This window comes from Cyrtonyx montezumae, unplaced genomic scaffold, assembly GCF_038088225.1.
Source record: "Cyrtonyx montezumae isolate F1298 unplaced genomic scaffold, pur_monq_1.0 scaffold_13, whole genome shotgun sequence".
NCBI lineage: Eukaryota > Metazoa > Chordata > Aves > Galliformes > Odontophoridae > Cyrtonyx > Cyrtonyx montezumae.
The window spans coordinates 27,445,922-27,470,074 of record NW_027071859.1 but is presented as its reverse complement, the minus strand read 5'-3'; the positions used below and the strand labels follow the sequence as shown (position 1 = coordinate 27,470,074).

The window sequence follows — 24,153 nt, the reverse complement described above, 5'->3', positions numbered from 1 at the left end:
CTTGAGCAATCAGTGCTGATGTATTAATAATGAAATAAAATGTGCTGCATGCTCAAACATTTTCCAGCTGTTACAACAATAATGTGATTTAGGGCAGACATATTTACAGAATTCCACATTTTGTAATACAAGCATGTAAAATGAAAACACTTTATTGCTCAGTCATTTAACTGGCATTACATTTCAATTGCAAGTCTAATCAGAGGCATTTGATGTGGGCTTTATATCAGGCATTAGGGTAGCTCCTCAGCTGTAATGATGCACTGCAGTCCCTTCTCACTCAGGTTGTGCTAGCCATGTGACAAGACTGAGTCACCCGTGCAATAAAAACTCCTCACTCCTCCCAGAAAATGGCATATTTCTGAGCTTTACAAACTACAACATTTTTAGGCAATATGATTATATTTTATTATTTCAATCACAAGACTTAAATTGATAAGATGTAAAAGACCCATGCCCTTGCAGAGCTTCAACAATCAAGGGCTTAAATATTTATCTAACCACCAACAAAGATGCTTTGACCTCCTACCACACGTATAAGGATATTGTTTTCCACTAGGTTATTGAAGCAACTCGAACTGTAACCACAGTGCTGGTTTTTAATTCCAGAACAGCTTTCCAAAAAAAAAAAAAAGCCAAAAACAAACATAGAAACAAACAAAAAACTTGTACTGGGGAGGGTTATTTTTCCCCATTCACATATGAATATATTTTTGTATCTTTATTATGCAAAATAAAACTGAAATTTGAAAACTGTACTGGAGATACATCTGCAATCAAAAGGCATGAATATTCAATATTTTTCATAATTGTAACACAACACTATTGAGGAATTAACTGACAGATGGAGATTCCAATGATTTTGTGGACTACGATGCAGATAAGAACACACTTGGAGACAAGAACATAATTGGAGTCATCTAATTGGCAAGAGGACATCTGTCTCAGAACTACTCTATTTAAAACTTAAATTATCTGTTCCATTTCTCTTTAATATTAACTCCACAAGCAGTGTAGATCAGTATACATGAAATTTTAAATGCTCCTACACTGCTAAAGCTGCTTGTTATACTTTAATATAGCAGCTTAAAGAAGCAACCTAAGCTGGTTTGCCTGTCACATTTTGTGACACGCTCTAGTTGAGTATTTCCAAGTTACCTAGACAGGAGCTATCAATTCAGTTCTACTGATTACACACTTATTTTTAAAATGAATTCATTTAAGAAAGATATCAATAAATGATCATATAGCACTCAGTAGAGCTAAACATTTTCCTATGTAAGAATGGTAATGGTACCTTTTAACAACCTTCATCATCTGAGTTAAGATTTTAACAAATCCAAACTCACCCTCCTGCAAACTTTTTTGCAGAAATAACAGCACACGTAATACGTAACCCATTAGTGTGGATTACCCGGATTGTGTGTGTTTCACTTTCCCCACAACTACAACATTCATTTTTTAAATCCTTGAACATGCTCAACACTACATTTTTAAGTAACAGAGAAAATATCATATTCTTACCTTTTCAACTGCTACTTGTTTTGATGTTTTTTCTGCTTCTCTCTCTCTCTTTTTCTCTTCTTTCTTTTTTTCTTTTTCCTTCTGAGGAAAAAAAAAATAATACATTTGCTAATACTCAACAGTGCATTTGCAAACATGCTGAACATCCAGTCACACAGAAGAAAGATCTTCCGCTAGCCTCTTTTAATTCAGAGCTCATGCTTCCACTTCTGCAATCAGTGCAGGTAATCTATTTTGCTCAAATAGTACTACTAAAAATAATATATTATTTTGCAAATCTAAGAAAATAACATTTTGTCCTCTCACCTGCATTTCTGCTTGCAAGCAGAAAGAAAAACATACCAGTGTTGCTTTTTTCTTTAGAACTGAAGAGAAAAACTATCTACATCTGGACACAGAATACAGTCGATAAAAGGCCACACGCTCAAAAAATAGCTCACTGAAGTTTATTTCTTCCATATCATATGATCTAGCTGCTTTGCATCACCTTATGAAGTCTTCCCACGATCCACAAGAACTCTGGTTTTGACATTCTTAAAATTCACTAGCAGCTCCCTAACAATAAAATGTCACGAAGAACAGAAAGAAACAGGTGTGTCATCTTTGACTAGTATCAAGGATTCTTGGCACAGAACTGCCTTCCCTGCATCCATGGCTTTCTAAGTAAAAAACAGAAACTGTCTTTAATTTGTGTATCAGAAATATGTGGGGAAAAAAATGGTCAAAAGATATAGAAGTTCCTCCTAAAGATTCCAGGAAACATTCAAGGGAAAGGTATCAAGAATTTTCATAACACAGAAGGCTTTCAGGTGAGAATCAGATACACAAGTTCATTTTGGTGTAGAAAAAAGAATAAGATGATCAAAAATACATGGATTTTTACCACCTTGAGGACGCATCTAGATAACAATCACTTCTTGTCTTCCAGTACAGCAAGTGGCTATCACAGACAGCACAGAACAAGATTTAACACAAAAGGAGAATCTTTTCTATGTATGCAGTAACTAAGCTGTGGAATTCCTTGCTGCAGGCCATTCAGTTGCTAGGAGCTGACATGGGTTGAAGGACAATTAGAAAATTTCATGGAAGACACAGCAACAGTTAAACTTTCCATAGTTTAGGTTATGCTGGATTCAGGAACACCTCCCATCATGAGGTCCAAGTTACAGAAGGAAGTTCTGAAACCTCCAGTTTCAGTTATGCAGTTCTTTTGTTCCATCCTTTAAGTAAGGTGGCAATGGGTAATCAAAAGATCGAGTAGCGAGGTGTAGAAAGGAAAGAGGATTTCTGGCATCTGCCATGGAAGGAGTGGAGATAATCCATGGACTGATAATCTCTCTCAGTATTAGTACAGTTTCCAGCCTGACCAAAGAACTGTAAGGTAACACACACATAACCTTAACCTTTCTGCAGAAAGTTACCAGTTTTTAAAGGCTGATGGAGTAGTGTTAGAAACACAATACTCTTGCATGCAGAAAGTTGACTCTGGCCATATGAGAAACTCAGTGAGTCATATGACAATAGCTTGATCAAGAAAGAAAAGAAGAGATCCCTTTGCTTTGAAAGAAACATAGCAACACTACAGAAGTCATGTCCCAATCAATTCAAAACTACACAGGTCTAATACAACTGAAGAACAGCACAGAACACTCCTCTAGGCTCCAGCTCCTAACATACAGAAGATGGGGTCTTTTTGGGCATCAGAACAGGAGCCACTGTCTGCCACTCAGGGATGTGAAGAGGGAAGAAGAGAATCTGTGCGAGTTCTCCCACAAGGTGAAACCAACTGAGGCCTCACAGCAACCACAGCACCAATACCTCAGTCCTTCTTTCATTACTGTATCATGGATCCTAATATCAACTCGAATTCTAAACACTCCCCAAATGTTGTGACTGTAATCACACACATACACTGCAGGACAATACTTTTTCCAGAAGTTGTCTATCCCTTTCATCCCTCCCTACTTTCTCAAGTTCAATAACTTAAGTACACTTGATCTCCTCTCCTATATTCTCTTCTATATCTTAGACAACTATTTGTCTTCTCTCCCACTGGAGAATATCGTTCTAGGTATCATAGCAGCACACTTCCTTCCCAAATACAATGCTAGTTTTCTAGAATATGTTCAAGTGAACACAGTTATAGGTTTTTTGCATATTATATTCAAGATGTTTGATTTCGACTTTAACATAAGTAATTGTTAAATATATTTTGCTAGAGAACCCTCGCTTCTGGATGTTAAAAAAAAAAGATCAGGAAACTTAAATTCTTTGTATTTCAAGAAAAAAAAAGAAGGCTTACAGTAAGTTTTAAAGGGCAAACACACCACAAAAGCAACAAAGCACAAATAAGAAATGCCTCTCAGCACAGCCCAAACTGGATTGGAGATGCACAGACAAACCGTTCATCAGTGCTTCTCACCTCACAGATCCTACAAGGATCTTTTTCAATCCCCACAGACTTTATTTTCACACACTTCTTTTCTGATGCAGACTTAAAAACCTCTAACTCCTTCATCTTCACACTTCACAAGTTCAATATACAAGATTTCTACTTCAGCTCCCTTAGATAAAAATGAATTAAGACTAAATAAAAACATTTCTCAGAAGGTGTACCCATGCCAGAACTTCAACTCAAGTGTTTCATTACTTGCAATTTTAGTCAAAAAGCACTATCAAGACCATTAAACGAAATTATACTGCTAGCAATAATCTTTTCTTTTTCCCCAAAATTTGTTTCCAGCAGTACAGCATGATAAGCTATACAGCAGAACTTAAAAATTTGAATGCAAAAGAGAAGGTTGAGAAATTAACAGTGAGTTTTAATTATAAAGTTGCTGCTGAGATCCCTGCTACATCTTAAAAAGCATGTCAGATTCACAAAGGCTTGTGGTCTAGTCTACGACACTAAGTCAGATTTTAATTAATGTTAAAAATAACTGAACTAAAATTGTTTATAACATCTGGTCATATTTGCTATAACTAGAAGAAAAAGTACAGTTTATGTTTAGACCGAAACTTTTTCATATGCTGTATACATCCTCTACTTTAAGTGAAGTGTTTACACAGAAGAACCCAATACTGAAGTGTTTGATTCTTATTACCCATTGTAACATTTTCTGAAAGTTCATGTAGACGATGCCACATCCCCTACTTGTTTGTGAAAATTTTTGAAGGCCTTTCTAAACATTAAATGGAATTTTAGTACATGTACACACACCTCAGGTAGAAGGGATAATGTAACAGTGAGTTAAAAGAAATACAGAATTAATTTAGTAACACTTATCTCCAAGGAGACTGAAGTAAATCCCTGGAATAATAACTGATGATTCTGAAACAAGTAATATAGAAAAGACATAAAAAGTTCTTCCTGAAGAGAAAGGATGAAGTACTTAACCCTTACTTTGAAATGAATTGTTTCCACACAGCTCTGAGACACCAACTAGAGTTGGAACCAGCATTTCAACACGTAAATGTCAGCACATCACTCATGCTGTTTTGTCCCACTGTATCAGTTCCTCTGATTTGCCCAGCCCTGGAAGTCAGGGGAGAACACCTGAATGATTATTAACAATTCAAATTCTCTAGTTAACTCCGTGACATTATAACAGTGCAAACACTTGTGCAAAGCAGCAGATTAGATAATGTGGTGCACCAGAAAAAAAACAATATACCTCCACTTTGCTCTTCTCAGCAGCAGCCTGGAGAGAAGGAGAGGATGCCAAAGGCTGAGCAGTATCAGAAGAGGATATCTGTGCAAAACAGGAAGGAAGCAAGAAAGAAAATAAGCAAGAAAAGTTAGGAAAGGGATGGAGAGGCTTATAAGATGTGACTTTTGCTTTTTTTCAGTGATTTTTAAAGTGTGGAAAAAACCCATACAACACAGAAGAAGCAAAAGAAGACAGAGTATTTGCATTTATTTTAAGTTTTATCTGCGTCATTTCTAAAGGAAATCTGTCAAGCAAGAATGACTGACAACAGAATTCACTGGAACAGCATACAAGCAAACCATTCTGGATAAAATCACGTCACAGGCCTAAAATAGTTAGGGTTCATCCACTCTTCCTCAAACTCAGTAGCTACGCATAGCCTGTTTTTTTATTAAAACAGATTTAACCTACAGAAATACGGAACAGAATCCTTCTCACTTTTAAATTTGCTGTATTTAAATCCATAGGTTATATAAACAGTTCTGGATACAACAGCTGCAACAAAGCAGTTTCTTACACCATAGCATTCAGTTGCTGTAGGGATCCTGTTTGTTCTGATTACACCACACTGTAAGCAAATCAAGATGTCAGACAATAGTCAGGCAGCTATGAGGGCTGCCCAAAAAGCAATGCCTGCTATTTTACTATGCTGGCCCACAACACTGGAAGTGAATGTTGGTGGTTTGGCAGTAGAGGTTGAACCTTCCTGCCTTATTCTGTTCCACATTGTTGCTGTGTGACAGATGGCAGCAGAGGGGCAGTCTGACAACATGGCATGTGACACACAAGTGTGCATGAAGCAAAGGTGTGTTACGAATTCCTCCATGAAGAAAAAATGGCACCCACTGACATTAATCAATGCTTGCTGAACATTTATGGAGACCAAACAGCAGCTGTGAGCACAGTGAAAACATAGATGGTACATTACAACAGTAGTGACAAAGATGAGAAAGGCAAGCTGTGTTCTGGATGGCCAAAGAGATTTTTATGAGCACTGAGTGCAGGCTTTTGTTCATCAGTAGCAAAAAAAACCACAGCTAATGGTGGTGACAATATTGAAAAATAGAGTTTTGTGACTGAAAATTTGCACTGTCATGTAGTGCTGCTATGCTCTTCATATTTTTGTTGTAATCTCCATGGAAATAAATAGGAGACATTACTTTCACAGTGATCTACATACGTACACTAAACAATGAGCTGTAATAGCATATTCCTTACCAAGATTTCAATTAAATTCAAATGAATGAAATTGTGATAGTGGAACATCTTAGCTGTTATTTGTGAAGATCAGGTAGGATTTTTGCTTTTTCAACGTTCTTCTGTATTCTTCAGATACTAGAGAATTTAAGTCTGACAGCTCTTGCAGCTGACCAGCAGGTAACTGCTGTGAGTTCACCACAGAGAACTAGAGGAGCAAAATTTCATTTGGGGACTGGAGTGAAACTAGCACTAGAGACATCTGTGTCGCATTTCCATGCTTCTGTAATAGTCCTTCTCAATCTGAATATCATCCTCATACACTAAGGGAGTATCTAATCCAGGATAAGGTTACCCTATGAAGGCCTGAAATTACTGTAGCTTTGCAAATCAAAAGAGAAGCAGCATACAAGCTTGTAAGCAGGCAGTCAGAGAAAAGGAGTTGCAGTCTGTGCTACAAATAGGATGTATAAGGTGAGAAAAACAAAAACGACATTTGAAGATACACCACAGAACTGCAGTCACTTCAGGCTAAACTCCAGCACTTTAATGCATGCCAGACATATGCAGGTATTCAACTCAGCAGGAGTACAGAAGGTATATGACTGAATGTAATCTCTAAGACACAACATATAAAGAACTGATTAAATTTATGTAATGAAAGTAATGGCAGGAGTTTGGTCTGCTGAACAGTTTTTATCACCATGGCATCATGTTAAATTTGTTATCTGTTTTACTGCACCAGATAAGGACATCTGAATGAAAAAAAACCAATCAAGTTAAATTGAGTGGCTGGATAAAGCTAAGCATAAAACAGAATTAAAAGACAGACTGATACAGTCCATTGTGGAGTTGATCAGGCTATCAGAAAAGCCTGGAGGATTACTCGCATTGGGAATGTCTCATGGACAGCTGTCCAGCATCTTGCTCCCAGCTGGCACTGAGCGAGCTAGCTCCCGAACTCAGAGCAGCCCAGTCAAGCCAGAGATGCAGATGAGCCTTACAGAGAGGAAAAGCAAACCAGGTAGCATCAAGTCCCAGTAGTTCCAGCTATTATGGTCCTTGTCCACACCCAGGTGTTTCACTGTGTCATGTCTACATACCAGAACTGTACCAAATACAAATGAGGACTGTAATAATGCTGCAATGTGAGAATATTTTAATTACCTTGTGATTATGAATTTTGACTAGTATAATATATAGCATTTTTTTCAGATGCTAATATAGTCTTTAAGCACAAAGAGAAACTTCAGACCATCCAGTACTTGGTTTTCAGTTTTCAAAATGCTCCTTTACTCAAACTAACCCACATACTACGTTTTAGCAAGTCACTGAAGTTGCTTGATATTCTGAGATCTCAATAAACATCACAGATTTTCCATCCCAACTATTACTTCGAAAAGTTGTAGCATATTCTTTTCAAACCTGAGTACACCTTAAAGATATTAGGTACAGCAAAAAGCTCACCGATAATTTTTAATACTATAAATAATTCCTAAATAGCTCCAACACTATCCCGATGTCTTAGCTGCAAAAAGACAGACTGACCATTCAAAGTTGGCATGAACAGCTTCTCCATGCCATCTGCATCACTGAGACAGCCCTGGCCACTATAGGCCACATCAGACAGAAGAAGCAAAACACTCACGAGAAGCAGTTACTGACAAGTTGTGTGTTGCTGTCTTGTGGTCAATCTTTGTTTTTAAAATTATTACCGTGATAAGGCACCTCATAAAGCCATCACAGTTTGTTAGCAACCTAATGAATCTCACTTGACTAACTAAGAATGCATATGCTCAGTGACCTACTTCAGTGTCTGCAATAACACCTGTTGGGCAGTCAGCAGTGGGAGCACCAAGGTGGAAACTAACTCCCAGATCCAGCCGCTTGGGACAGGTACACACACTCAGTCCCAAAACATGCTGCATTTCATGCTAGCATGTCTGCCTTTCATGAACTGAAAGCCATAAATGCACCTTAAACACTTATAGCTGATAGTTACTCAAGACTGCCAACCAAGGTCTTTAATAATAAATTTAAAAACTTTTTAGTAGACTGAGGTAATTGCAAAGGAACACTACGTAATCCCCTCTCAAAGTAATGCATGTGTTTTCCAGTTGGTATTTATCAATACTATTTATCTTGATACTGCCTTGTTTCTGTAAGACCGACCAGAAGGATCGAGAAGATCAACTCCATGCCTGAGAGCAAGTTAGAGCACCTTAAAGCAAATAACTGTTGTTCACAAGCAGATACGCCCTCTTCTGAGCAGCAAAAACAATCTGCTTGGCAAAACTACTATTCCACAGCAATGCTTTTGTTATCACTTTTCTGATCTTCCAGTTCTTAAACTCCAAAACCAACACTTTTTGAAAATACAGGCTAATGCTGACACAAATCTGAAGAGCAGACAGCAGGAGAAGGAAAAGACAGGAAAAGACACTGGGACAGGTGAGATTTGTCACCATGGCTATTTAAAGATAAATGACCCAAAACTCTCCCACTTGTGATCATGTGTATAAAGCAACAAATCTCGAGATTTCTATACACAAAAAACCCACATGGTTTCTAGCCATTTTCCAGAATTCAAGTCAAGAAGCACACAGTGATACCCTCCAACAACATATGCTAGCACAGTGCTCTGGAATGCTGAGAACAAAAGCTGATTACTGGCACTTCAAAGTGAAAGACAAAACCTATGGCAACTCCTACAACCATCTACACACGCTTCTAAGAATAAATATGTGATTGTGTGCATTAAAAACTTCTTGTGAAAAGGCAACCATCATCTGAATATTTCATTTATTTTTTTGATAGAAGAATAGTTTGGACTTTTGATGAAGAATTAAGTCAGGATTGGCTAAAGGAGGAAATGAAGTGCAGAGCTCTTTATTAAGTCTCTGTATTTATACTCTTAAGATCATAAACTCTCAATCGACTTTGAGACCAAAAACTTGTAGTCATTTAACTTTAGCAATTTTTGAATCTCTTTGTTTTGGGATAGCTGATATAGCAAAAATGACTTTTGCACAACAAAACTCAGTACAGACTTTCAAAGCGTTAACATTCAGTGCAGAACAAGAGAATACATACATATTATGTAAGACCTCACTTTCACCTATGATCTTTAAGAGACTCTGATTCATAAAATAAAATAAAGTAGGAACAGAAAAGAATGGATCTGCAAGTTTGTAACATTGCTCCAATTCTCTGGCCTCCTTACCAGGTCACAGAATCACGTAATCACGTAATGACACCATCCAGACATTAACTATTTCACTCGTTTATGTAGAAGCATCAGTGCAAACATCATTTGGCCTGATGGCCTTGATGTAGGCTATTCACCAGATACTATTTCAGCAAAAAGTAAGATATAAAAACACTAAATGAAGCTATCAAGAACAGACACAAAAACCAACCAACGATTTTACTGTAGTTAATTTTTTATTAATGTATTTGATGGTAGGTAACAAACACAGAATCACCAAGGTTGGAAAATACCTCTAAAATTATCCAGTACGACTGCCTACCTACCACTACTAGTGAACACTGAACTAAGTCCATAAGTATCATGTCCACACATTTATTGAACACCACCAGGGAAGAGGACTCCACCATGTCCCTAAGCACAGCGTTACAGTGCTTGGCCACTCTTATGGAAAAATTCCTTCCTGAACCTCCCTGGCACAACTTGAAGCCTTTCCCTCTTGTCCCATTGCTAGTTACCTAGAAGAAGCAGCAGACTCCCACCTCAACACAACATCCTTTCAGGTAGCTCATGCAAACATGAACTGGTGCTAAGGTCAAAGTATTAGAAGTTGTCGTGAATTTTTATTTTTAGTTTTTCTAACACCTAGCTCTTGATGTACTGCATTTTGCTACCTAGCCTTTTCTTAAAGAGTTTAAGCTGACACTTTAAAAACCTGCATACAGCTTCCATTAAATACGGAATTTACAGTGCTATCATTCAAAAGATTCAAGAGATTAAGAATGAGTACATTATGAAACCAGGTCAATATATTCATGAAGTTAGGAGCTGAACCAAGTACAAAGGTGCCCTCGAGTGGCCAATTTAAACGCACACAATTTACAGGGAAACAATCTAAATCAAGGGGTCTACTCTATGCTCATTTGTTAGATTTTAAGTTCAGCTACTAGATATGCTTTCCATCGTCTTTATTACAGTACCTCTCCAATGCATGCTGACAAAATTAAATTCTTATTTTGTTTTAAAGCCGTATCAACTACAGGCTTGTAATAAACGCACATACACACAACCAATTGCTTACCATTTTTAAAGGTCTACTCTTGAAATATTGAAAGCACTATACAAATGCTGAGGCACTATTACAAGTCTCAATATCTGCAGAAGTTCATTAACCTAACAGGTTATCACTGATATACAGGCGTTGGACTTGATGATCTCTGGAGGTCCCTTCCAACCCCTACAATTCTGTGATTCTGAGCTCTGATTGCTAGACAAACACTACAAAAAAAAAAATGCAATGACCCACATTTAACAAATACTGCAGTAGCTCACTTTTCCCAGTACTATTGTGCAGTCAGCATTTTGAATGTCCTCATCCCTCCCCTATTCTTCTCAGGGTGCTCATATCTCATTTCAGGAATACAATGAGGTTTGTGCAAAACCTAGCTGTAGCTCTGTACATGTGCACAAGTATAGGCATTCATAACATTTCCATTTAGTAGATATACAGCAAATGCTTTGGGAGGGTTTTTTAAACAGCATTTGATTTTGATGCTATATATAGTTTTAATGAATATTTTTAATGTAAATATATTTTACAATTCTAAGAAGAATCCATACTTATTGTTTCCAACTCTGGGTGGTTACTTAGCTTCTCCTTTAGACGTCCACATTTTGGGATGTTACAGAGAATCACCATAGCTTAATTAAGGGCTGACAACTGAGAAACAGATGCTTTTAATCTCTTATTCAAGTGCAGTCCATTTCCCTATCCAGTCTAACAGATGTTTTCTATCTGCATTTGTTCCGGTGAAAACTGTCTTTAATAGAGCTTCCCAAGACTTCAGAACAACACCTTTCTTCTCCAAAGTGGCAACACCTGCTCCACTGCATACCAAGATGATGCGCATTTTCATGATTTGACACTGACCTAGCAATTGTCACACTATGGATTTCAGCTTTGGCAGAATTTTTGCCTGCACTGATACTGTAACTTGTAGCTAAGTCAGTCCACCCGTGTTTACTCCTCACAGAAAGTACCTGGCTCCTTATAGAAGTGGGGAAATTAAGACCCTGCTTCTTACATCAAATCACCCTCTTAACCACTGCTGGGCAAATTCCAAGTTCAAGGCCAATCAGTAGCAGCATACTCAGGTGGTGATTCTAGGGCCAAGCCTGTTTAACTGCTTCACTGATGATCTGCACAGTGGACAGCCCATCATATCAAGTCTGACGATGACAGAAAACCAGGAGGAGGGGTAGATGCAGTAACTAGGCATACTGCCATTCAAAGCAACACTGGCAGGACAGCCCAACAGGAACCACGTGGAATTCAAAGGGGAGCACCAAGTCCTGCATCTGGGGAAGCAAGAACTCCATGCTGGGGGAGAAAGACCAAGAGATACTGATCAAATAGAATCAAAGGAAATTCAATTGAATTGAATCAAACTTTTTAAATATAAAAGTTGTTGAGTATTCGAACAAGCTGCCATGAGAAGTTGTAGACTCTCCATCCCTCAAGATTCTCAAAACGTAAGTGAATGCATTTGTAAGTATACTTTTCTAGTTGTCCTGCTTTGAGCAGGTTGGATGATCTCCAGGGGTTCTTCCTAGCTTCAGCTATTCTGTGATTCTTAAATCACAGAATCATTCTAACAGTGTGACAGAACAAACAATTTTATCCCACTTTCCACTATCCTTGCCTTGAAACCACAATTCTTGTATGGTATTATTGTACTTCATTTTACTGCCTACCTTTACTAGTAAATTTCAAATATACTTATTACTTGATTCAAAAATTTTTCATAACCACTTAGGAAAAACATTATGGTTCTTGTACTATTGGGAGACAGATATGGTTTGTTTTTTCAGCCACCAGTAATCTCTCTCCAAGCCAGTGACTGAATGTTTCTCAATGCTAACTACTTTACAACTATTTTACACACATCCTATCACAACAATTTTTCCATCTTAAATTGACAACATGGCATATTTTACACAATACACTTGCTGCACTGATCTATCTCCTTTAAGATAACTTTCAGGAAAATGTGTCATCACAATCTTTAAATTCACATCACATTTTATCCAGTTGCCTGTCTAATTTCATCTTTCTTAAATTATACATAGCGTTTTAAAGCATGGAAAATGTAGATCCATTATTCTTTTCTTTCCATGAGTTTCTTAGAGCTTCTACTGCATACATAATTCACACCTTTTCTTAAATATAGAAATTTTGTTTATTATTCTCAAAATACCATCAGTACATGATAACATATTCACACTACACATAGCAGAATACTTCGTGCCAGTTCATTATTTCTGAGGCTGAAAGTACCCAGAATGAGCTTGAGCTGATTTGCTATCCACTGTGAATAAGGCAGTTTTGATATGAATTCTGAGAATTTTTTTTTTTTTTAAGATATATGTATTTTTATTAAAAACTGCAGAGATTCTTTGCAAGAATACCTACATCGTTTATCTTTAGATACAACCAACAGAGATCTCACTGCTTCTTTTCCACCCTGCATGTATGTCATATGGATCTTTGCACTAGGTATAAAAATAAATGAGTTTGAACAAGTATTTCAAGCTGGGTTTTTTGTTTGTTTGTTTTTAATATCAAAGTGAGGTTCTGTTTTTTTTTGTTAAAGATAGACAATACGGTGGCTTCAAACTTGACAATGTACTTTCATGAGCTCTGTTCAGACCTCTACTAATCAAGAGCTTTGATCTTCCGTAATGCCTTTCCTTAACAACAAGCAAATTCTACCCATTGTTGCCACCTCAGACATCATTCCAGATACTGGTGACAAACACACTAAAGATTAGACAGAAGTTAGAAAGAAATATTAAGAAAAAAAGCAGCTTTAGTGTCTAAATTGTCCTGTTGAGAAAGATGATATTCATATTCCTACACAACTAGACACTGCCTTCACATTAGTTAAGCAGATTATGCTTATTTCTTAGGATACAAATATGGAAGAGAAGCAATGCAGTCTAACTTTTCAAGTTTTACAACTACAGTTACTAATACTCTAAGGCTAATTTCCTAACTGCTTTCAGAGATCACTTCCTAGTCTGGAAGAAATCTCCTAATTTTCAGTTCTGGGTTCAAGTACTTTGTATTCAGACTGGTTAGACAATCAAGGGAAAGAACCAAAGCCAAAATGTGCACTTGTCAAATAAGTGCTTTGTCTCGATAGTCACAAAAGTAAATTAATGCTTTAAATATGCTCTCCTTCCCGGGTCAAACAGCCTGCCCTCTAGCATTTGTTGTAATTCTGAATAAGTCCTTGAGAACATACTCATCCTGTTTTCAAACTAAGCTGTGCATCACCTCATTACAGTATCGTAGAAACATTTTGAAACAATCAAAAGTTGCGATAGTTCAATTAAAAAGACCACTAGCTTTAAGTAAACTATGATATTTTTCAACAGAAGTTCTATTAATGAGCTGCATACATTCCATTTTCAAGTCACTGAACATCTCTTACATCTGCTGATGTTGGTAGGAAGTCTAAGTTAAACATGTTTTCTGCAATACAGGTAACAGAAAAAGGAAAGAGAACCTGACCTAAAAGTCAAGAATAGCTTGATCTGGCATAGCTTCAACAATGAAAATATCACTAGAAGAAATAAAAATAATAACTAAAAAAAAAGAAAAACATCTTTGCACAAGCAGCACACTGGTTGTGATAATTACACTCTTCAGCTGGAATTCTCATCAAGTTTCTTCTGTCCCTGCATCACTGCACACATCTATGGCTTTCTTGAAAGTAGTTGGAAGTAGTATGACAAAGTAAGAGAATAAGTTATCCAGAAGTGCACCAGTATAACCCAGACAAAAAAAAAAGCAAAAAAAAAAAATTAAAGAAACAAAACTGTTGCAATTGTGCTAGGGTCTGGTGGGAGGAATAGAGGAGAAAAGTCCAAGCAGAAAAAACCCTACAACTTCAGGGTGTTAAAGCAGCCAGCTGCTGTGCCCATACAGTATTTTTTCCATTAGGGAATCCTCTCTGTGTACCCAGCTTTAGTACTATGCAAGTCTCCTCTTCTGTAACAGGGATCCTCTGTAAGTAAGGCAGCTTAGTGTCCTAAAAATAACAATAGCTTTGTATCTTGTTATCTCACAGTATGCCTCGTTTCTCTGATTCAACTTTCATTTGCACCGCTTATGTTTACTACAACAATTCTGTTAGTCCTTCAGGTCATTTATTTAAGCATCCAAGTTCAGATTCTTGGGGAAGGGTGTCTATGGAACTGCAAGCTGTGCTGGTTGAAAAGTGCTACAGGAAAAAACAAGAAACAAAAAGTTTAATGGCAATTCAAATTGAACAACAGATTTACTACACAATAGTCTTTAAAACTCGAACTGTAAGAGGAAGAACTGCTCTACATGCTTTAGCATTCAGTTGTTGCACAGCTGTGTACAAAAGCAACATATGAATATAAGATCTGCCTATGCTTGAAAGTGAAACTCAGGAATAAGTCTGAAGTGGAACGCTATTCATGAACAGTTTCATATTAGCATGAAAAGTTTAAGCACACACAATTACCTGATATCTCTGATACATGGCAGAAGTGATGGAAGCCCTCAGCTGTTAAGTCAAACACCACAGCATAATGCAACAGCAAGATGTCCGTGGTACCATACCTTAGATCACCACAGTCATGAAGACTCTTAATCCTTTCATTTTGTGATTTTTTTTAACAGATCCTATGCTGTATGTTACATTTATCTACACAATAAATAAATAAATAAATAAATAAGGTCTTGGTAGAAAATAAGTTCTAGGAGGCCAATATTATGTTGGGTGTATCTCAAATCAGTTAACTTGTTGCTGTTCTCAAGGTGATTATTCAGTACGAAAAAATGCTTGCTATTAGCAGTGCTAAGTCACATGTGGTTTTCACAGCACACAGATAACATATACACCCTAGTAACAGATAACTTCATATTTTTACTTGTATTCCTCAATTCTTTTCAAATTCAATCATTAATTAAAAAAAGCATATTAAACATCAAGTCCTGTTTTAAAATTACATCATATCAAAGCAAAACAGGAAGGTAGCTGGCCAGACTGAGAGACTTGGCATAAGCAGTGGGTTGGTAGTTTTGACAGATCGAGGCCTCACCACAGTATGATGCAAACTACTTTCTGACAAAGAAGAGTTCATCTTTTATACCAATGTGACTCATATTGATGTTGTAAGAGAATTATCATAGGCAGTGGCCTGAGAAATACTATTCCTAACTGTCACAGGCTACACTGCTTAAGAGGAATGTACTTTGACAGTAAGCATGTTTTCCTAAATACAATAAATACCAGATAGCTGTCTTCAAAGTCATAGCCATAATATCAGAACCCTGTAATTGTATGTAAGCATTTACAGATTATTATAACTGTATGATATTTTCAGAAGTTACAGCCTTCCATTCTTTGGGCTGGCTAAAAAGTAATTGCTTCCGTGAGTAAAAAACACATCTGCCTTAAAAGGATTTCTTGAGAATTACATTTCCCTAAACTATACCTAAATTTAAGAAAAAAAAGCAAACAAAACTTGTGCTTATCACGTTTGATATGCATTGGGCTGCCTGGCACTTAACAGAAGTTACAGCATCGTTCCACAGTTGTTGGTCATAACCTGAATTGAACCAGATTTTGTAAAACTGAATACACCAGAAAAGATACAACTCACAGCTGTGCAAACTCAGCAGCATGTTACAATAGTCATATACAGTATATCTGTCTGAAGGTACTTCCACTAAAAGTACTACACTAAAAGTAAAACACTTGCTTCACTGGGTAACTTACTTACTGTCCCTTTGCACTGATCAGAATAAAACTTTAAAAAGCCGAATACTGCAACTTTAGCAGTAGTTAAATTAAAACAACCCATGAAAAAGTCAAGACATCAATAATCTGGAAACTATTTATACAAGTGCAATGTTAGATCTTTTTGCTAAATCTTTTCCTCCTTGTATTGCAGTATTATGAAGCAGCAAACGAGTGTGCCAAATTTTGAGTTATTAGAAAGTTCTAAGTTTAAATATAAAAAAAATAAAATAAAAGACACTCATAAACCTTGTCCACATTATCTCACTCTTTAAATTACTAGATTGATTTTAACCATGTTTTTCTCAAGATTTTTTTTCCCGGCTTTTCTGTTGTACCCCCCCCCCACCACACACACACACACAATTTTATTCAAACTGCACTGCTTATTCTGAACTTGGGTTCCTTTTTTTTTTTTTTTCAGTTCACCTGAAGTAGATGTGAAAACAAACTTAAGAAAAGGAATCAGCTCAGCATGATCACCCTTGTAAGCTCCTTAATTCCCTAACCTGATCCACTGCCTCACTTAGACAACCTGGGCCTATCACTCATGCAGCATTCCAAGTTTTTTCCTCAAGGAACAAAGCTTAAGACTGTAGTTGAGAATGAGCCCTAATGGATATTAGACTGTGCCCAGTGCCAAACAAAACCAAACCAGCACCACCAGCCCCTAAACCACACATCCCACTGTTCAAAATGATGTCATGCTCTGAATTCTCAAGCCTGTAAGTGTCTGAGCAAGAAAGCAAGCAACTGGGTACTGGCAATCCAAAGAGCTGAGTAAATCATACCACTTTATTTAGTTCTGAGCGTTGATACAAAGATCAGCATTTCAAATATTCCCTGTACAGAAAACTGAAATCCATGAATTGTAATTGTGATTTTAAATTACATTTTAAAGTCAAAAATCAGAAACATTTAAAATGCTGAATCCATTTGATTTCTGCTGAATTCATTATTTTATTTAAAATGTAACTAGCCAATAAAACGTAGCACCATAGCTTTATCCTGCAATGCTTTTCAGTTTCCTTGACAAACAAAAAAACAAAACATCACTGACTTTTCATGCATGCTTATTTTGAGCCTGCATGTTAGAAAGCCCTACTGGGCTGGCCTCTAAGTAACTCTGTTACCACAACAAGGGCCTCTCAAAACCAAATTCAGCATTACAGCAGTTTTGTCAGAGAAGACACCTCATCTAATTAGCATTTGGATACAAGAATCCTGAGCATCATGGGACTGAGAACTGAACTTGACATATATACTCTTAACTCCAACAGGCAGAATACATTAACACAGACGCTGCACTATGAGACAAACCTGAAAAGCTTATGATCTTGTCAAAATTAATCTAAGAAAAAGAGCGTATGGCTTTGGACAGAGCTTCTTAAAATGTACAATTTTCTGCAACTTTAAGCTTTTATCACAAGCACCTTGAACCAGACTCGGGAACACCACCCTTGTCGTCTTCAGTGCCACTTCAGCAAAATTACTGAATTAAGGAAAGCAAGCCCAAGGCCCAGTGAGCCTGGTTTGGCACTTGTTTTACTTGCTCACAGAAATGACAGCATGTGCATGTATATATATATGCACATACACATATACATACACACACATCACAGAATTACAGGGATTAGAAGGTACCTCTAGAGATCATCGAGTCCAATCCCCTTCTAAAACAGGTTCCCTATAGTAGGTTGCACAGGAAGGTGTCCAGGCAAGTCCTGAGTATCTCCAGAGAAGCAGACACCACAATCTCTCTGAGCAGACTGTTCCTCATCACCCTCACAGTGAAAGTGGTTTTTCCTCATGTTCAAATGGAACTTCCTATGCTCCAGTTTGCACCACTGACCCCATTCTGTCACTGTGCCTCTTTGCTGCCTAACGTACCCAGGACAAGCATATTGGACATGCCATAAGAACACCCATCTCTACCTTTTCCTTCTCTTTCTGGTCAGTCCAAGGCTCAAAGATAACTATAGTATACCACGCTCAGAAATACAAGTGCATAAAAATCTGGGCTGGGAGAAATACAGAGTCAATGAAAACAAATATCAGGTTGGGAGGCAAGCACCACACTTGTGTGAATTTGCAGGGCTCATCTGCTGTTCAAGTATTTCATAATCAGATTTTGTTCCTGTAGCAGACAAATTACACACTTTCGTAAAGTCAATGAAAGAAAAACCCAGGCAAGGTGAAATAAAATACTGTTTCCCGCTCAGCAGTAACATTCATCTCTCCAGCTTTTCTGGATTCTATTCTTAATGCTAGGACAAATAAACAATTTGTATTATTCTGCAGTACCAAGAGCAAAATCCAATTACTCGTTCAAATATACTAAAGCAGAAGTAGATTGCTATACTAGACAGCTAGGCTCGCTGTTTAAGAAGACCTTGCAAGTCTTTTAAACAAGTATGATTTTAAATGATTCTTCTCATTTTCTACTTCAGAACCAAAGTAAACAGCAAATAGTGCAATGCAGGAGGTCAAATACAAACCATAGCTCAAGTGAAGTAATTTCCCCTCTATTTCAATAGGCCTTAATGAAATCAAATTCTCTAGTTTGTAGGCTGTTCTAAACATTCTCAGATAAAAATATCATTCAAAGATCCACTTTCTCAGATGGCACAGGCAGCATAAATACCCAGTCTCTACTCCTACCTTGATACTCATTCTCTAACAAGTCCACTAGTCAGGTTGACTAATAAGTTCTGTGTTAGGCCTTACCTAAATAAAGCAGACATAAAAGAGTTTAAGCACACATACACCTTTATAAAAACTAGTAAGTATTAACTAGATTGTACACCCCATACACAGCTGTATCAAGAAAACCAGTAAGACTCCAAACTTCAATAAATATCATCTTGAGTGAGATTAAACAGCATGCACAGGACAACCAGGGGATCAGGTGCAGCCAGCATGGGTTCATGAAAGGCAGGTCCTGCTTGACCAATCTGGTCTCCTTTTATGATTGAGTGACCTCCATGATGGGTGAAGGAAGGGCTGCTGACATTGTCTACCTGAACTTCAATAAAACCTTTGGCACTGTCACCCATGGTATTCTCCTGGAGGAGCAGGAGGCAGGAATGGACTGCCCAGAAAAGTAGTTAATCACCATCCCTGGAGGCATTCAAAAAACATTTAGATGTTATACTAAGGGACACAGTTTAGCAGGGAAATATTGGAGGTAGGTGAACAGTTGAATTAGATGATCTTGGTGGTCTTTTCCAACCTTGGTGATTCTAAGAAGGGCTTACATTCTGTCATGGTTTTATGATTTTTGGTACTGGTATTCCACATCATAACATAAACCATGACACATTCTCAAAACCGTTTTGCAAGAAAGTCATTCATCAGCTTACTGCAGGAAATGCACAGCTATCTGATAGAACAGTCAGTATGATCTTATTGCCCTTCTTTGTTGTTACAGTGCACCTACTGGAAGCAAGGTTTTAGCATTTACCAGAGCAACAAGACCCTCAGAAGAGGAATGCAGAACACTTTAAAATCTCTCATCAAGGTACTACAAAGAATGAGGAAAGAAAGTCAACAAGAACAGTAATCCTATTTTATTCCTGTAACACAGAAAGAGATGCACAGAAAGAACTCCCAAGTATACTGTTAAAGAACTATCCATCACTGGAAGAGCAGAACACCACAATATACTGAAGTTCTGAAGAAAGCTATTTCTTGGGCCATAATGCTTTGCTGTGATAAATGTAATAAGACAACGTAGGGTTGTACTTGAAGGATGTAGGAATAGAACTTCAACAAAAATTAAAACAAAACATTTATCACCATACCACAAAGTTTCCTACCACAAAAGACATTTTAATGCGTGCAATGTTTTCTGTATTTCTTTCATATAACTTTCAAGTAAGAAAAGTGACAGAATTCTTAGCAAAACTGTTTACTTACATTGAAGGCATTAGCTGCATTTTTATCGTAATACTTCTTCTTTTCATACTTATCCCTGATGAAAAATTCCACAGCTCTGGAAATAGCTAGGTTAAGGAAAACAGCACCAGTAACCTAGAAAGCTGACACATTACTCAAATTGAAGAACTGCAGCAGTTTCTGTTCACTCAATCATTTTAAAACAATAAAACAGAAACAACTCTACAGAAAACAGTTATTATTTCATCATTCAAATAATGCATTCTTCTACTGCAGAAAATTAACCAGCTTAATCTTGTAATGAAACAATATCAGAAGGATAAACTTCTCAGAAGGCAGTCAAGGCCAAAGAGATGGTCTGCCCTTCCTTCAATGGCTAGCCCTTATATGAACCCTGCATGGCTCCACCTTGGATCCACCCCTTCTTGTCATGTGGGGAGCAGAGGTGCAAACAATGTGCCTTGGCCAGCCACACCCCTTCACCAGGTGCTCAATCACCAGTTCAAACCATGACCTAACAGTTCCCCTACCTTTTCATAGGTCTTTTCAAAACAAAAAACAAAAAAAAAAAAACCAAACAAAACACATTCTGAAGAGTATCCCATGCACTCTGAAATATCAGTATTAAGATGGCTGTATATATGTGGTTCTTACCCATATTGAAGGACTGACATTTCGCCCTAAATCAAAGTAAAAATCAAATTGCAGCTTAACTGAAAACACAAAATATGCAATACCCATAACTTTTCATGTAGTTAAGGATAAATAGAATTACCTTATAAATTTTATTTTCAATTTGTATTACAAATTACTTACTGCAATATGTAAACTGTGAGAACGAGAGAAAAAAAATATTTTTTTTCCATGCTTTTTTTTGCCCTGCACACTTCTGAGAGGTTACAGGATATCTCTACTAAATCACAATTAATTTAGAAGTAGACAGAAAATATTCAAAACTTGATCATTATAGAAAACCTTTGATTAATTATTTCTAAGGAAAAAGTCTTAACTATTTGCCAAAATTAATATTTTCAGATGGAACACTGACTTTGTCAAGCACGTCAAGTTTTGGTGCTTTATTTGTTTGTTTTTTGTCTTATGACCAGTTTCTCAGAATGAACACTTGGTATTTTCAAGTTATGAAGTCTGAATTTAAAAAACATTAATACAATCAGAAGCCTTCAAATTTCACAAGGTTTATTTTTTCAGGATGCTATTACACTGGGATATTCAGTTGTGTATTTTGAGAGATACATTTTTATTCAAGGTAACCGACATCAGCATGCATGAATTTTTGAACCATCACAAACTCTGCTTAGGTCAGCAACCTCCAGTGCTCTTGTTAGCAGGATTTAATACAGATGCCAAATCTGATTTCAGAGGCAAGAAAAATGAAGAGACCAGAAAAAAGGATTTAATCTGCTCTTGGAACAAAAACACTTTCAAACTGGAGGAAACTAGTGCCCGCATACAAATCATCAAGATGATCCTCAGAGCTAAATTCTAGGCCAGAGGTCTCCTGCCAGGCACAAGAGAAGACCCAGAAAGGTCAGTAGAGTAGAAATGACTGGGGGTCTTTCATCAGATATTTCCCTCCGCTAGGTTTCTGAACATCTCCCTTCAACTACCTAGAAAGCAGAAGTATGCATACCTTCTAGTACTGCAGGAAGTTAAACACCAACATGGAACAATATATGCCAATTCAATCAATATATAGCAATGGGTTTTCATAATTCACCCAAAAGATGATTCAGAACATTACAAATATTCACAAGAATACTTGTAGGACAATGATGATATTGTATTGATAACAAAAGATCAAAAATGTCACCAATGTCAAGCAGCTACACAGCTGCTAAAATTGAAGGGAAGAGAGTTAAACCAGAAAATGTCAGCATTCTCCTTCCCAGTAGTGTATTTTTTTAATAAAGAGGACATACGAAATTAAAATGCTCAGTTTACCAAATCACCACTTAGAAACTGACAAACGACTAGATAATTATCTTACCAGTGTCAATAAAAAGTTTTAAATAAGCCTGAAAAAGCAAAACTGATCATTATCTTAGTTGCCTGAGATTTACTGTGCAACAGAACGACTTTTGGCTTTACTTGCAACAAAAGCTTCAAGTACAGCATTAGTAGTTCTGCAATAACACCAGTAAATTCAAGTTAGCTGCCACACAAAATGTACATCTTCAAGGCTGTAAGTACGTAAGTAAGCAAGCAAGCAAGCAAGCTTGTAAGTAAGCTTTAGTCTGAGCATTTCAATCTTATGACTGAAATTAAAGCTAGAAAACTACTGGGCTATGTAGCTCACATATCAGTAGGGTTTAGGATCTTATTACAATTAAGAGTTCCAGTAAGATCAGGTGAAACAAATCCTGCCTATGCAGTACCATCACTAAATGAAAAGCTAATACAAATCTAAACTAATATCATTCTAAGTTTTATAATGGATTCTGTACATTCAAGAAAGAACATTTTTAAAGAAAATAATTTATTTGTGGCAGATAATTTTGACTCCAACCTTCCTCTTCCCGATACCTGGCGACAAACACACACCAGCACAAGTGGCAGCTGTCAGAGATGTCTGGTTTATTCAGAAATTCCCATGCTAATCATTTGTACTCCCACAGTTCACAGAGTGCATACTTCAGAAAACAGTGTGATTAATCTAGAGAAAGAAAACTGAACTTCACTTGTGTAAGATCCAATGACTTATTTTACATTACATTCAGCTTATTATGTCTTGTTCAAATTCTTCTAACTTTAGTTGGCAGTTATTCAAGACAAAGACAGAACTGAGAGCTCTCTAGTATCACTCCAACTTCCTACATATGTGGAATTTATGCAGTAACTTCTTCTGACAGTAAAAATAAATGAGGCTTGCCAAATCTCACTGCAAAGCAGATTTGCTATAACTGAAGCAATTTAAACCTCTTCTGAACCGTTCCCAACTTCTGCTTTTTCTTACGTGCTGATATCAGTGAAATAATGAATTGCCAAATGGAGAATTTCCTTGAAATAGTAATAACATCTAAATTGTATTTAAAATAATTTCAACATGAAAACTAAAGCAAAAAGGATACTGATCTGTTTGAGGTCTTCGAAAGTTCTCTGGTAGATTTGCTTCATAAAGTAGTCTTGCTTTAGTATTTCCCATTTCTTGCATGCACTAAGGAAAGGTTGTAGAAAGCAGTTAGTTCATGACAAGTGATACTTCCATTCAGAATGCTAAAGGTGTGATTAAATGGTGCACTGGGTCTTAAAGAACTTTAATGTCCCATAATCACTGCACTTAAGCTTCAGCTTTTCAAACTGATTCAGCATATCAAAGATTCTTATGAACATGAGTATTTCTGACTCCATGCTTGAGAGGAGTTCAAATTATCTACCAAAATTATTCAAAAAAATTAAAATAATATATTAGCTATTTGTGAATAGGTTACAGCAGACTAAAATCTGTTCAGTCTCATAGAATGAAACCTGAAAAATCTCTTGTACTATATACTACAAAGGACACACTCATCTTACAGAGAAACAGAAGAGGTTGGTGACCCTGCCCATAGCAGGGGGTTTGAAACTAGATGAACTTTGAGGTCCTTTTCAGTGCATGCCATTCTATGATTCTATACTTTATTAATATAGAATCACATTTGTAAGATGCAAGGGAAAGGAAGTTAGAATACTCAAATACATCTCCTCAAAACTACAAGTATCTTTTTTTGACCATGCTATTTTCCTGTCTGTGCAGAGGATTAAGTTATCTCCATGAACA

The 24,153-nt window shown here is 36.9% G+C and overlaps 1 protein-coding gene across 5 annotated transcripts in view; it reads right to left on the bottom strand.

The window, feature by feature from the left end:
* The window catches only part of SMAP1 (small ArfGAP 1), a 90,537-nt gene that overhangs the window by 42,941 nt on the left and 23,443 nt on the right, over positions 1-24,153 (bottom strand). For 2 of the 5 annotated variants that reach the window (XM_065730894.1, XM_065730899.1), the window contains exons 3-6: positions 23,465-23,550; positions 20,397-20,472; positions 5,199-5,276; positions 1,525-1,605 (exon numbers count right to left, since the gene is read on the bottom strand). In XM_065730894.1, the coding sequence (XP_065586966.1) occupies positions 1,525-1,605; positions 5,199-5,276; positions 20,397-20,472; positions 23,465-23,550 (321 nt within the window). The remainder of the gene's footprint in view (positions 1-1,524; positions 1,606-5,198; positions 5,277-20,396; positions 20,473-23,464; positions 23,551-24,153) is intronic. The other 3 variants (XM_065730895.1, XM_065730897.1, XM_065730898.1) reach the window with 3 other exon arrangements.